At 36.6% G+C, this 16,353-nt stretch overlaps 1 protein-coding gene across 1 annotated transcript in view; it reads right to left on the bottom strand.

The window, feature by feature from the left end:
- Positions 1 to 16,353, bottom strand: part of ZMYM2 (zinc finger MYM-type containing 2) — an 88,130-nt gene that overhangs the window by 24,928 nt on the left and 46,849 nt on the right. Inside the window, exons 11-13 of the mRNA XM_083362605.1 lie at positions 15,557 to 15,672; positions 10,464 to 10,580; positions 3,809 to 3,959 (exon numbers count right to left, since the gene is read on the bottom strand). Coding sequence (XP_083218731.1) covers positions 3,809 to 3,959; positions 10,464 to 10,580; positions 15,557 to 15,672 — 384 coding nt within the window. The remainder of the gene's footprint in view (positions 1 to 3,808; positions 3,960 to 10,463; positions 10,581 to 15,556; positions 15,673 to 16,353) is intronic.

Below are 16,353 nucleotides of genomic sequence, written 5' to 3'. Positions count from 1 at the left end.
AACAGACCTCACAGGGACTACTTACTACCTGGATTCGAAGTTCCAATGATCATTTGAGGTGTCCCCAGTCACTATGATGTTTTATGATAGTTTTGCTGAAAACTGGCGTTTACTTCAGTTTTTGGCAAAACTAGCCCATATTTAACCATTGGTTCGCTTAATGGTGATGGCATTCACTTAACAACTGCTGCAAAGAGATATGATAAATTCAGTCAGTCACAAGCCTGCCCCTTATAGTTATTACTCAAGGACTTCCTGTACTGTATTTATATACTCACTTGTATCCAGGTAAAAAGTAAAAAGTGTGCTGTGGATATTTTCAGTTATATATTTATTTTGAACCCTTATAAAAAGGTATTTAGCTCTAAAGGAACACCAGTGTAAACAAAGTCTAGCACTGTTAAAGAAACAAAATATTGTAGTATTTTTCATGTACAAATAGTTCTATTGTTTCCAGTGAGATTGATGTCAGTCTTTTTTTTACTCAATCTACTGATGATGTAGCAAAAGAGGAAAAACACCCACCCAAATGGAATTGGCAAGGTATTCAAGATTATTGTTTCATTTTATAAGCAGTTATAGACTTAAATCAGGATTTTCTAAGTATATAATTACCCTGGTTTGAAATAAGAACTCAAGGAAATCTCATTTCCACCCTTTGCATTGTAATGCAGGAACATAAGGTGATAAAATAGTCTCAGAGCAGTGTAAAATATATGAACTATTAAATCACTATGTACAGCCCCAGATCCAACAGAAAGCAGAAATAATGGGCAGCAACATGGGGTTGCTGCAAATTATGTACAAAATCTGATGTTTTATTAATGCAAACTCTCATTTCTCCTTTGGACCATATCAACGTAAGTTATGCAAAGGGGGTCCCATAAATTACGCTTACGCTAGGCAGTTATAACTGTTTATAAACAATGACTTTGTAATCCATCTACAGCTACTTTTCCTGTCCCACCAGGGCCCTGTGCATGTGAGTATAGGCCATAGGACATCTCAAGTATGCTTCTGTTGCCTGTAACAGTGACTGCATTAAAAATGTATATGCAAAATAAATACAGATTAGGGAGTCACTTCATTATGAGTATATAGAACATAGAATCATGGGGCTGGAAGGAAACTCAGAGGTCTTGTAGTCCAATTCCCTGCTCAAAGCAGAAGACCTTATACCAGGGGTCACGAACTTCCGGTCCATGAACCGGTACCGGGCCGTGTCATGTCAGCAACTGGGGTGCACAAATAAGCAAAGCCCCACCCACGGAATACAGGCAGCACACAAAACCACGCCCCCTCCGATCCGTGGAAAAAACTCTCTCCATGTAACTGGTCCCTGGTGCCCAAAAGGTTGGAGACCTCTGCCTTATAGTTGCAAGAAAAAGTATGTGAACCCTTTGGGATTACGTGGAGTTTTGCATGAATTGGCCATAAAATGCGCTCTAAACGTCCTGTAAGTCACAACAATAGAAAAACACAGTCTGCTTAAAATAATACTACACAAACATTAGCTGTTGTCATGTTTTAATTGAACATAAGATGGAAACATTCACAGTGCAGGGTGGAAAAAGTATGTGAACCTTTGGACTTAATAACTGGTTGACCATCCTTTGGCAGCAATAACCTCAACCAAACGTTTCCTGTAGTTGCAGATCAGACCTGCACAACGATCTGGAGTAATTTTGGACCACTCCTCTTCACAAAACTGTTTCAGTGTAGCAATATTCTTGGGATGTCTGGTGTGAATCGCTCTCTTAGGTCATGCCACAGCATTTCAATCGGGTTGAGGTCAGGACTCTGACTGGGCCACTCCAGAAGGCGTATTCTGTTCTGTTGAAGCCACTGTTTTGTTGAATTACTTGTATGCTTTGGGTCATTGTCCTGTTGCATCACCCATCCTCTGCGGAGCTTCAGTTGGCGGACAGATGGTTGTACGTTTTCCTGCAAAATGTCCTGATAAACTCTGGAATTCATTTTTCCATCAATGACAACAATCCGTCCAGGCCCTGAGGCAGCAACGCATCCCGAAACCATGATGCTCCCTCCGCCATGTTTTACAGGCGGGATGAGGTTTTGATGTTGGTGTGCTGTGCCTTTTTTTTCTCCACACATAGTGTTGTATGTTTTTCCCAAACAACTCAATTTTGGTTTCATCTGTCCACAGTATATTTTGCCAGTAGTGCTGTGGAACATCCAGGTGCTCTTTTGCAAACTTCAAACGTGCTGCAATATTTTTTTTGGACAGCAATGGCTTCCTCCGTGGTGTCCTCCCATGTACTCCATTCTTGTTTAATGTTTTCCTTATTGTAGATGTGTCAACAAAAATGTTAGCATGTGCCAGAGATTTCTGTAGGTCTTTAGCTGACACTCTAGGATTCTTCTTTACCTCATTAAGCATTATGCGCTGTGCTCTTGCAGTCATTTTTACAGGACGACCACGCCTAGGGAGAGTAGCAACAGTGCTAAACTTTCTCCATTTGTAGACAGTCTGTCTTACCGTGGACACATGAACATCAAGGCTTTTGGAGATACTTTTGTAACCCTTTCCAGCTTCATGCAAGTCAACAATTCTTGATTGTAGGTCTTCTGAGAGCTCTTTTCTGCGAGGCATGGTTCACATCAGACAGTGCTTCTTGAGACCAGTAAACCCAAAACAGGTGTGTGTTTTTAAAGGGCAGGACAGCTGTCAGCAACACATCCAATATCATCACACTGATTGGAGTCAAGGTTGGCTCATTCCTGGCTCCAATTAGCTCTTGGAGAAGTCATTAGGCTAGGGGTTCACATACTTTTTCCACCCTGCACTGTGAATGTTTCCATCTTATGTTCAATTAAAACATGACAACAGCTAATGTTTGTGTAGTATTATCTTAAGCAGACTGTGTTTTTCTATTGTTGTGACTTACATGACGTTTAGAGCGCATTTTATGGCCAATTCATGCAAAACTCCACGTAATCCCAAAGGGTTCACATACTTTTTCTTGCAACTGTATACCATCCCAGTCAAATAATTATCCAACCTATTTTTGAAAACCTCCAGTGATGAAGTACCCACAGCTCCAGGAGGCAAGCTATTCCATTGATTAATTGTTCTCACTGTCAGAAAATTTCTCCTTACTTCTAGACTGGATCTCTTTTAGAAGCTTTCACCCATTACTTCTTGTCCTGTCCTCTGGTGTTTTGGAGACTAAGTCAACCCCTCTTCTTTGTGACAGCCCGTCAAATATTGGAAGACAGTTATCATGTTCCCCCCTCCCCCCAATCCTTCTCTTTATTAGCAATAGCACTTAGACTTATATACCGCTATACAATATTTTACAGCCCTCTCTTAGGCTAGCTTGCTCAACCATTTATCATACAATTCCTCTTTGTTGCACTACTCTGCATACTTTCTAGGGTCTCAGCATCTTTTTAGTATAACGGTGACCCAGAAATGTACATAGCATTCCAGTGCGGCTTCATTAGTACATATGAGGAAGTAGCTGACAATACTGACTTCAATTTAAAATAAATGACATTTCATCCCTTACACATGAACTGGACTCCAGACACTTACTTGCTAATATTGCTGGATCCTTGTGGTTATGGAATAGGTTAAGACAATCTGAGACAGTTTCTATTTTAAATAATCTGTTTTGTCATTATTAATTTTTGGTTTTACTTTATACTGGGTTTTGTATTTTTATTATTGTATACTGCCACTGAGGTGCATAATTCACCAATATAAATAATTCTGCACAACTCATTTTTTGTTTCCTTATTATACTGCTACATGACTATACTGGCAATCGTGTACTCAACATACCTTCACTACAGAATGGTCTCTTGATACCAGAAAATTTTACCGTTTCATGCAAAGTCTTCTCCTCTTGACAGTATTCACAGTATGTTACTATACAGTGTAGCTTCTTATAGTCATCAGAACAAATTCTACTGCAAAACTGGTACACTTTGTTCTAGTTAAAGAAACAGAAATGCCACAGTAGACAATCTGGTAAGTAACAAGGCTTTGTGTAATAATGTAACACAGATTTTGCATAAATAAATAGCAAAATTGTAGAGAATAAGGAAGATGACCTGCACAAGACTGTTACCACAATCTTGTGGTAAGATTTATATCAGCTCCTCCAAGTAGCAATCAACACCATAGAAAGACTATGACTTTTCTTTATTGAAAGTTGCTATAACGAGAACTTCGCAAGTCTGATTGTGCTGTTTCCCTCCCCCTTTTGTGAACTAGGGGTGCCTTTCTGAGCTGCTTCTGTATATTTTTTTGCTCGTTTTTCTCTTCATTGTTTTGATAATAGATCTCACTTATCTCTATCACGTTTGTCTTCCTTACTCTCAACAAAAATATTTCATTTTAACCAAAGAAAAGAATTAGTTATTTACCCGTAATTGTTACATTTTGACAGATCATTTGTGAATTCACACCAAGAGACTTGGTACCTATGTTGAATAAGTTCAAACCTTACAGAGCTTAAGAATTTTGGTGGGAACCTGCTTCTCGAACTATAGTAAATGTTCCTGGTTGTAGCCTGTGTTCAGATTCCTGAGTCTGGCAACCCAAGTGCAAAACAAATCAAAATAAAGCTGCAGGACAAGGGAGGAAAGATGGAGAATGAGAAGCAAAAAAACATAGTTACCAGTGAATAACCAGTATTTCTTCATTATGACGTCTGTAATTCACAAAAGGAGGGAATAGTAGTAGATGGGAACTTTCAAGCAGCAATGGATAATAGAATCATTCTATTCAAGGCAGCTCCTCCTGCTCTGCTTAAAGGTCATACTGGTGATGCCAAATGAGTATTTTTGGCCATACTTGAATTTTCTAAGTGCCTTCTTCAGGAAAAGAAAAATAATAGGAAAAAAAGATCTGGATGCAAAGAATCAACTCACAGACACTAGATTTTCCTATATTCTTGAAGAAATGCCAACCAAAAAAGCCATTTTGTATTCAGCCATCTGAACTGAAAAGTAATTATTGACTTGCATGAGAAAGCCACAATATTGCAAGAAACAAAGAAAAAATCCGCATAACTAGTGGAGGTAGTGAAAATAGAAAAGAAATATTAAATCCATTCAATATACTAACAAGTGATGCAAGAAAACTGAATTACTCTGATGAGGACAATAGTCTAAGATAGAATAAGGTAGACCCATATTGAGAAGTCCAATCCTTTGTCTTATATATATATAATATATGTGTGTGTGTATATATGTATATATATATGTATATATATATACAGATGTAGCACATCAAATTATTTGCTGACATCCCAAATGTCATCTGCAAAAAAGTTAATTTCTCAAAATTAACACACAGCTGACAAATGCTTGAAATGAATTGTCTGCAGTTAAACTAAAGCAGACCAATGGGCCCATTGGGAAATGCTGATCACATGCTGGATTGGCACTCAGTGTCAGTCTTATTCTAATCTAAGCAGTTTGAGGTAAAATCTCTTCAATCTGGGAAAGAGGAGGAGGCAAGAGCAGTGGAAAGCAGAGAAGTCTAAAATGATGTGCAGTACCAAGGATACTATTAAACAAGGTATCTAGCAGTAGACTTAAAACTGATTTCCTACGCCTTGTCTATCATGCTGAACAAACCATTCCATCAAATGAAATGGTTTTGATCTTGCCTTCATTCTATCAGACCAGGGCATCAAGCATTAAGAGAGATTGTCACTGCTTTAAGCCACAGGCATTGCAGTGTGCCTAATTATATTGATTTTTTCCCCCTGGCTTACAGTATATTAGTGGCTTCTGTGCCAAAGGTCTTTGCTAACAACCTGCTATTATCTGGCAAATGGGTGAAGAAAAACATCTTTTCCCAAAGGAGAAATGATGATATTTGTGCAAACTTGCTAATTAAAGGTCCTTAAAGAAAGGATTCTTCTATTATTTATTCACTAAGTCGAATGCTGCCTACACTGCCACATAGACTAAACATGACTATTGTGTCTCAATTGAAAGGGGATCCTGGAACAGGATAGGCAATTGTTTGTCATCCAGTACAAATTCTCAACATGGTACATGGAACTACTGTAGCAACTGCATAAGAGCACCTGAGTCCAAAGACAAGTGCCCTGGCACATCTATACATACCACTGCCAAGTTACAATCAATCTTGCAAATTACATTAAGACATTGGGCACTGTGTCTTTCATGTGGGAAATTAAATGTCTTTAGTTCTTGCCCATAAAGGATCTCCAGGAAGAAAGGTAATTTGCCTAGCAGTGCTTGCAGAATTTTACAAAATGGTCCTCTCCTTAAATAATATTCCAGTTTGATGAGGGATGTTTACTACTGCAGCTTTGGTATTTCTGAACATTAGAACATCTGTTTTTAAAAACTAACATCAGGATGCAGATTATTCTCACGTTTACTTTGCTACCCTGGGCCATACCAGAGCTGCTATTGTAAGCTTGAACCAGTGCCTGGTATCCATCAAGTCTCTAGATGAGACAAAATAAGCCCAAAATAAATCTCTCCAAAATTGAGAAGCTGTTCATCAATAAATATTAAAAATGTCATTCTCAGCAGTTATTTTGGACCAAGTTGTGTTTTCTTTGAAGCAGCTGGTGTATGACTTTTTTTAAAAGACCTGTATTGTATAGCAAGAACATCTAGCACTGCTTTGCTAGAATGAATCTGTCCATCTGATCAGAAAAAGCTTTGGAAGGCCTGTTAGAAAACTCTCCTCTAAATAAAGAATGGTAGGGAGGAAATCAGTAAGATGATAAATATTCGCTATAGCCCCATACTTTAGAACAGTTTATCTCCAGATTTCATAAAATGTCCTCTCCTGAAATTTTTAGAAGACTATCAGTTTTATAAGGATTATTATTATTATTATTATTATTATTATTATTAGTAGTAGTAGTAGTAGTAGTAGTAGTAGTAGTAGTAGTAAGGTTGGAAGGGATCTTGGAGGTCATCTAGTCCAACCCCCTGCTCAGGCAGGAAACCTTATACCATTACAGACAAATGGCTATCCAGTCTCTTCTTAAAAACTTCGAGCATTCACTGCTTCTGGAGGCAAGTTGTTCCACTGATTAATTGTTCTAACTGTCAGGAAATGTCTCCTTAGTTCTAGATTGCTTCTCTCTTTGATTAGTTTCCATCCATTGCTTCTTGTCTTGCCTTCAGGTGCTTTGGAGAATAGCTTAACTCCCTCTTTGTGGCAACTCCTGAGATATTGGAACACTGCTATCATGTCACCACTCGTCCTTCTATTCATTAAACAAGACATACCCAATTCCAGCAACCGTTCTTTATGTTTTAGCCTCCAGTCCCCTAATCATCTTTGTTGCTCTTCTCTGCACTCTTTCTAGAGTCTCAACATCTTTTTTACATCGTGGTGACCAAAACTGGATGCAGTATTCTAAGTGTGGCCTTACCAAGACATTGTAAAGTGGTATTAACATAATACTGCACGTGATCTTGATTCTATCCCTCTGTTAATGCAGCCTAGCACTGTGTTGGCTTTTTTGGCAGCTGCAGCACACTGCTGGTTCATATTTAAGTGATTGTCCACTAGGACTCCAAGATCCCTCTCACAGTTGCTACTAGTGAGCAAGGTACCACCTATACTGTACCTGTGCATTTGGTTTTTCTTGCCTAAATGTAGAACCTTACTTTTTTCACCACTGAATTTCATTTTGTTAGATTACACCCAATGTTCAGGTCGGTCAAGATCCTTCTGTATTTTAATCCTATCTTCTGGAGTGTTGGCTATTCCTGCCAGCTTGGTGTCAAATGCAAATTTGATGAGTTCCCCATCTATCCCCTCATCTAAATTGTCAATGAAGATGTTGAAGAGCACTGGGCCCAGAACAGAGCCCTGGGGCATCCCACTACATACACCACACATTTCCCTCCATGTAGATGCTGTTCCATTGAGGACCATACACTGAGAACGGCCGGTCAGCCAGCTACGAATCCATCTGATGGTGATGCTGTCTAACTCACATGTTTCTATCTTATCAAATATATATATTTTTTTAAATTCCATTTATATCCCGCCCTTCTCCGAAGACTCAGGGCGGCTTTACAAACTTAGCAGTAGCCTTCATTCTATGTATATGCCTGCTTATTAGGGCTTTCACACACACCCCAAGCGGCATTATTACAAAGTCAGCTTAATTGCCCCCAACAATCTGGTCCTCATTTTACCTACCTCGGAAGGATGGAAGGCTGAGTCAACCTTGAGCCTGGTGGGATGCGAACCTGCACTAATTGCAGGCAGCTGGTGTTACTTAAGGAGGCATTAGCCCACTGCTCCACCAAGGCTTGTTGGTGGAGGTTGTCTACTTTATCAAATGCCTTACTGAAGTCCAAGTAAATTAAATCCACAGCATTCCTCTGGTCCACTAATTTTGACACTTAGTCAAAGAATGCAGTAAGATTTGTCTTGCATGATCTGTTGGCTTTTGGTAATGACTTTGTTTCTAGGTGTTCGCTGATTTGTTGCTTGATTATCTTTTCCAGAATCTTCCCACGTATTGAGGTCAGGCTGATAGGCGTGTAGTTTCCTTGATCCATTCCCCCCCCCTTTTGAAGATGGGAACTACACCAGCTCTTTTCCAGTCCTCTGGTAGTTCCCCAGTGCTCCAGGATCTTTGAAAGATATAGTTCAGTGGTTCTAATATCACATCTGCCAGTTCCTTCAGAACCTTGGGGTGTAATTTGAACTCACTTACAGGTGCTCACTTACAATTTTCCTGCCTCTCTTAACTTGTGTTTCTAATCTGTTTTTTATGGTGCTGTTTTTGATAGGTTGGACTGTTTTTTCCCTTTGTGTAAAAACAGATGCAAAAAACCTTTCTCCCTGTTGCTTGTCACCTTCTTGCCACTTTCTCCCACTAATGGAGCAATCATTTCCTTAACTTTTTTGTTGTTTGCATGTTGAAAGAAGCTTTTTTGGGGGTTATTTTTGACTTTTGTCGCCAGGCTTAGTTCATCTTTGCAGGCTCGGGCTATTTGCTGATATTCTGCCTTAGTTATGTGCCCATCTTTCCACTTTTGTTATTTTTCTTCTTTGTTCGTATTGTGCTAGACTGGCCTTTTATAATCTCACTTTTCAAAATTTCCCAAGCTTCTTGAGTTGTTTTCCCCTTGAGGATTTTCATCCATGGAATCCTTCCCAAGCTCTCTCTAAGTTTATTGAAATTAGCTCTCTTAAAGTCCAAGACTCTAGTTTGACTGTGTCCTATTGTTTGGGCTTGCATAATATTGAATTCCAATACTGTATGAACACTACCCCCCCCAAGGTTCCTTTGGCTTCAACACTTTCTATCTTTTCATCTCTGTTAGTGAGAATTAGGTCCAATATGGCTGATCCCCTAGTTCCTTTCTCTACTTTTTGGCAGACAATGTTGTCTGCTAGGTTTGTCAGGAATCTGTTTGATCTTCCACTTGGTGCAGTTTGTCTTCCAGTTGATGTCAAGATAATTTAAGTCCCCATTACTATTGTGATGTGCTTCCTACATACCTTAGTTAGCTGACTAGCAAAAATTTCATCTATTTCCTCTGTTTGGTTGGGTGGCCTATGGTATACACCTATGGTAATGCCATTTCCCACCCCCTTTATATTGACCCAAATGCATTCCAGACAGTTTTCATCGTTGTTGTGCTCTATTTCTGTAGAGATGTAGATATTTCTTATAAACAGAGCAACTCCACCTCCTCTGTTTCTTTTAAATAATTTAAATCCCTCTAGATGTGTGTTTCATCCCACCAAGTTTCCGTAATGAATGACTTCTATAACTTGATTTCCTACTATACATCTTTAGGAGTTTGGTTTGATATTCCTGTTGTTGTTGATATGTTTGATTTATTTCTATTGATAGCTGTGTGATTTTGTTGTTTTACAACTCTAAAATCCTCAATTGGATGTAAAATAAATACAAAGGAATGTGCTACTGCTTTGGTAGAAATAGTAATTGAAGGTTGAATGAGAGCCATGCCTAAGGGAAGTACTGGAAGTAAAGGAATGGATCTTTTGTCTAAATTCTTGAATCCTGAAAGGTTCTTAATCTGTTCTGCATACATGTAGAATATACTGATGTGAATAATTACAACAGGTATCAAAATGAAGCTATGGTTATTCAATGTTATAATCACAGCAAATGAGAACTGACTCCTTTTTATGTCTGGATTAGTCCTGATGTATTGGAAATACCTATAAACCCCTGTAAATAAATAAAAAAAATAATCCTGGTTGGTTTCTGAGACCTGAGAATCTAATCAGTCTAGGGGCACAAATGGCAGCTACAAGAAAGAGAAAAATAGAAAATGGTTGGTGCATTAATTAATGCTAAAAAGCATTAATTAAAACAACCATAGCTAATGCATGAAATATTAAGGGATGAACCATATTATTTAAGCTGAACAATTTGTAATTAATTAATTTGCATGCAATTAAAAAAAAACGTATCATGGTATCATTTACTTACTTCCCATTCCAGTATTTCAGGTTTTGAACAGAAAGTATTTTTACAATAATTGCATTTCAACTGAATATCACTTGGAGCCACAAACTGGCCATTGGTTGAAGATGGTACATTAAGAGTCTGGAAAAAAAATGTTTAAGATACACAACTCATTCCAGGACAACAACATAGCAATCTACTTAAGAATTAGTGCCTAATGTTCATTAGTTTCTTTGCACATTTAATTCCATTATTCTAAAAAGGACAATCCACTGGATTTCTAAGCTTACTCTATTATCAATGCATCAATGTATATATAACTTAAGACCATATAAGGTAGACCACAGATCCCTACCACAAATGAGCCATAAATTCAAATTTTAAACAATGGGAGTCAAAGGAATGTTAGAGGCAAAGATAAACATGAACAAATATTAATGTAAGCCCAAAGGAGAAACAATGCATATAAGAAGAAGCTGAGGAGAATAAAAGTATTTGTCTGAGAGAGCAGAATTAATTAACATAGAAGGAGTTAGAAGAGCAACTGTTGCCAAGAGAATGTGGATTATATATGAAAGATGAGCTGGGAATTAGGCTATGGTGAAATATGAAATACAGAGAACGATTCTTCAATATGTAACCTATATTTCATTTGATTTTTTCCTTTCAAACTATATTAATTCCTTGTAATTTTTGGTATCATATAGACAAACACACACACATTTGCCAAAACTGTATTTTATTTTTTACTTTAAACATGATTGATCACTGCTCTCACACCAACATTTTAAATAAAATAATTTTTAAAAAGTAACATAAGTTATTCACATACTAATATTATAGTGTGGGCTTAATCATTCATGTCCAGATACACAGAACTGTATATAGGTGGACAAAAATGCCAAATCCCCAGTCCAAACATCTGACTGTGCAAGGAACAATAATAATGATAAAAGACTCAAAAGGGTTGATAAGAATGACAAATCCAGTCTAAACATCTGGATTTTGCTGACTGTGAAAAAAACTAATAATAATTTTAGATGCATAGCATGTTCAATATATAAGAAAAGTCTACCCCAAGATATGGGAAATGAACAAATTGAGATTTTGTTAAAAAAATAAGAAATCAGAACTTAATAAACAAAAGACCCATCAAATCCTCCACTGCTCATTTGCCAAAGCCAACTTTGTATGACTCAGACTGATTGCAATCCATTAGTTTTTATATAATCAGCATTTTTAAAATCTTGGGAAAAGTGGGGGGGGGGAGGACAAGCAACAGCACAGTGGATAGACTCAACTAGAACAGTGATGAGAGAACCACTGGAAGATCAGAAGGTCCAGGATGACTGGGAGAAAATCTATACAATATATAAAATCACTAAGAATTCACACCAATTTGATGACACCAATTCATCATTCAATACACACTTAAAATCATCAGCATATGTGCTTGCGTTTCATGTATAATTTTAATAATTCAATTTCTTATTAGTTGGTCTATGTAAAGTGAAAGTGAGTAGTGACCGAATGAAAAATAGTAGAAGTATCTTTGGAACCATCAAACTATGTATCTTACACAGGGAATATTAGTGTATCTTACACAGGGAATGGATTTCTTACGTTTTTCAAAAAGCACCAGCATTTGTAATTCAATTCAATTCAATTCACTCCTCACTCACTCATTCTCCTTGTTTGCTGCCCAAACCAAAAGACTCTAGGCAGCTAATAATCTCAAATACAATATGATTTGTAATCTCCAGAACATATATAAAAATAAAAAGAGCAAAACAGATGAAAGCAAAAGAAATATAAACGCCAACCACCTCAAAACTTTCAAATACAAGAGAACTTTTTCTGTATTAGACAAACAGATAGCTTAAAAAGTTTTTTTAAAGCTTAAGAGGGAGAAGGCTGATTGAATTTTTGAATGGAGAGAGTTAAAAGAATGTGGGTAACTGCAGAAAATACCACTTCTGGGGTCCTATTAGGTGACAATTTCATAGTGACAGGACCTGGAGGAAGCTGACCACATTTGATCTGATTAGGTGGATAAATAAATGCAGAAGATATTAACTCAGATAACTAAGTCTGGAACAATATAAGTCCAGAGGTTATAACCAGCATCTAGAAATGCACCCAGGTTGCAAACAATGCTTCAAAAAGAGGGAGATATTCAAATCTATCAGTGCACAATCATCCTTGTCCAAGGTCCAGTTTTTGTACCAATTTTAGTTTCCTAATACTACTAGTTTCCTAATGTTATACTAGTCTAAGCAGGGGGGGTACTAGGACATAAGTGACTGGTCCAGAAATGATTGCAATAAGTGCACAAGATATAATTGTGCAAGAGCCCTCCTAGCCATAGAGTCACCTATTTTTCAGACAGAAGCTGTGAGCCTATAAGAACTCCCAAATTGCAGACTATCTCTGACTGATGGAATATAACTCTGTTCAGAGTCAGGGATAAAATTTCCCTGGAATCATTGTGCTCACATTCCCAAGACCTCTGTCTTAGAAGGATTCAGTCAGTGTCTGTTCCTCCCCATCCAGATCTTTCAAACATTATATAAGCACTTCCATCTTATCATCTGTTCAGACTGAACATGAGATATGGCTATCAATAATATATTGATAACAAATAATGTTACTTTTACCTGTGCATTTTCAATCTGCAGAGTAGGAATCTTCCACTGAAAAGACTACCTGCCTTTCCATCACATAAAATTAAGTATTACAGGCCACTTGCATCAAATGAGAGCTACAGGTAGTCCTTGACTTATAACCATTCATTTAATTCAAAGTTACAAACTGAAAAAAATATCCTACAACTGGTCCTCGCACTTATGACCATTACAATGTCCCTGTGGTCATGGGGCTAAAATTTGAGCACTTGGTATGCATTTACAATGGTTGCAGTACCTCAGGGTCACTATTTGTGACATTCCAAGAGGGGTTCCAACAAAGACAATGGGGAAAGCCAGATATGCTTGATTGAGGCAAAAAAGGTAAATATTTACCTTTTACTGAAAGACCATATTGCTTAATGACAGAAATGTGGGTTCCACTTGTGTTTGTAGTCGAGATCTATCTGTATTTCTCCATATTTGCATTTGAAACAATATTATCCCATAAAATTACTTTATATGTAGTCATTTGTAACCACAATGTCCAGTTTCTATGATAATCAAAATAGCTAATAAAGATGTTACAAAACAGCTAGAATTATGTTAATTCCAGTACACCACTGGGAACATGTGAAATTAATCTACCTTAGGTGTCTAGAAATAGAAGGAAATTTAGGCTGGAAATATACATATAAAAATAAGTGAGAAATTAGCTGAAATGACATTTAAGCTGACAAAAGATTAAAAATTAAGAGTACTACTGTTTAATGCCTTATTTTCCTCAGTTTGTACAAAGAAGCTACATATGCTTGAGATAAAACAGCATTAGTTGAAAAGGAATTAAAGATTACAGGTATAAAGGCAGTGCAGGTTAAATTATTCCAGCCATTTCAAGAGAAACCCATCAATGTGTACTGATATGAAGATATAGGTCTGCCAATATAATTTAGTCCAAAAACCCCAAACAGCAAAAATGTGCTTGAACTAAAATTTCACTTAACAAAACATTCATCTTAAATATAGTAAGGATGATATATGGATATAAGTTCAAGTTAAAGCTCGTTGCAATAAATCTAAGTCAAATCTGGAGATGAAATCAACAATCACTTCCATGGTTGACTATTAAAGCTTCCAATAAAACCAGCCAAAATTAAACAGTTTTAAAACCTGCTGATTCTCCTACAAAAGATACCTCAATCTCTCTAATGTGTAATAGAACTTAATTTTTACTAGCTTACACCTATCACCAATCAAAACATCAGCTCACCATGGGATATTTCTATTCTTTCTATGTTTGTATTATGTTTCCATTTCATTTATACAAAGCTATTGGCAAAAATAACATCAAAATTAGATTTGCTTGTATCAGATCCAGACAAAACTATCACGATGTATACGTTCAAATAAAAGAATGCTTGAATTTATGCTCCTGGAAGTTGTAGATAAACCCACACCCTGTACTTTTTCAGTAAAAACTGGTGCAAACCTTTAAGAAGCTGCAGTTTTTTTTATCTATCCTCAAAACACATTCATTTTATCTATTATTGAATTCATACTCTACCTTACCCCCCCTCCTCACTTTTTTTAATTCTTCCCCAGATTTTATTTTACAATTGAAATAGTGTATAATAATGCTAGGAGAAATGCAGCATAGCAGAGTGGTTAAAATGTTGAATTAGAGGCAGGGAGACCCAAATTTTAAACTGCCACCAGCTATGGAATACCACCGGATGACTTTAGGTAACCTACCTACCTTGGTCATTGGTAGCTGCTGAATAAAAGGTGTGGTATAAATCTAATACTGAAAGGCCTTCAGAACGCCAGTACATAAACTGTTATGCAGTATAAATACATGGCAATCTTATTTCATATGTGCATGTGATCATCTTAAAATATCAGCTATTTGGCAATCAATATATTAAAACCAATTAAGTGTTCTGTTATAATGTAATCCCTGAAAGGAACAGGATTTGTCAGTAAGCTAGACACATGTTTCTATTTTAGCAGTAGAAGGAATCCAAAAATTAAAGTTTCTTTTTCACTGGAATAAGGAAAGAATTAATTTTTTACTTCTTGCCCAAGCCAGAAAATCCTGTAGTGATTATAAAATAGCTTGATATACAGTATTCAAGTACTCATAGGATTACCCATGTGCTAAATTATCTTTTTTTTTAAAAGGAAGAGAATAAAAATTTCAAACATTAGCCACATACCTCTCAGAATAAGCAGAATAGCATTCAAACAGCCTCAAGAAGAAAACACTAATGACAGTCTTTGAATTTTGGAAATCACTTCCTTATATATATGCTATGCTGATAACAGCTTAACAAGGTCTTTATTGGTAAGTGATACACAAAGAATTTTATTTGTGAAGAGTAGCTGTTAAGTAAAAAGTGGCTTCACAATATTAGCCACCTAAGAATACCTAACAGGACATACACACGGAATAATACATATCCAGGGAAGAAGGGATTTAACACAACAGCTAACCTGAAATTTAGCTACACAACTGGAACTGCAAAAGTTGTACAGTATTCCATCAGGCACTGTGGCTTGATACTGAGGTAAAAAGTTTCGCTTACAAAATTGGCAAACAATTCCCAAACCTAAAAGAAAAATGTAGTATACAAAAAAATAAATAAATGCAAATTTCCAGGTTATAAGTGACAAAGCTAGCATTTATTAAAAGTACAGCGAAAGCTGAATCATTTATTCCTACACAAGCAACCTTTTCAGGAGTAAATCAAACAAAACAACTGCTAATAGAAAAAACTATAATTAATGAACAAGTTTTTGATGACCAAAATCATAGGGAATGGTGTATGAAACCTAGACTTTCCAATAAAATGATGTACATTTTTCACTATGTTAAATTTTATTAATTTTATAACACACACACACACACACACACACACACACACACACTTTGTTTCACCTGACTTTGTAGAGTTTAAAAAAGTTTGTAGAGTTTAAACTCACAGTATTTATATGGTTACCTAATCTACATACCTACCTACCAGACTATCCCCTTTTAGGGTTGAACACTATATGATTAATGTACAAATTAGATGTGTATTAAAAAGTACAAATTAATTACATAAATCATGTGACTATATTGTTTCTAGCAAAGCACACCCTTAAATATTGTACTACTGATATTTCTGGCCAATGTACACTGACATTAAGTATCACAATACTAAAATACATTCAAACCAATAGTGGAGTTACTATTAAAAACAGTTGAAAAAGTTGTAGCTGGCTGAAAACATGAGCTGAAATATTAATAC

This window comes from Vipera ursinii, assembly GCF_947247035.1.
Source record: "Vipera ursinii genome assembly, chromosome: 4".
NCBI classification, from domain to species: domain Eukaryota; kingdom Metazoa; phylum Chordata; class Lepidosauria; order Squamata; family Viperidae; genus Vipera; species Vipera ursinii.
The sequence above is the reverse complement of the archived record's forward strand: the minus strand, read 5'-3'. Positions and strand labels throughout refer to the sequence as shown.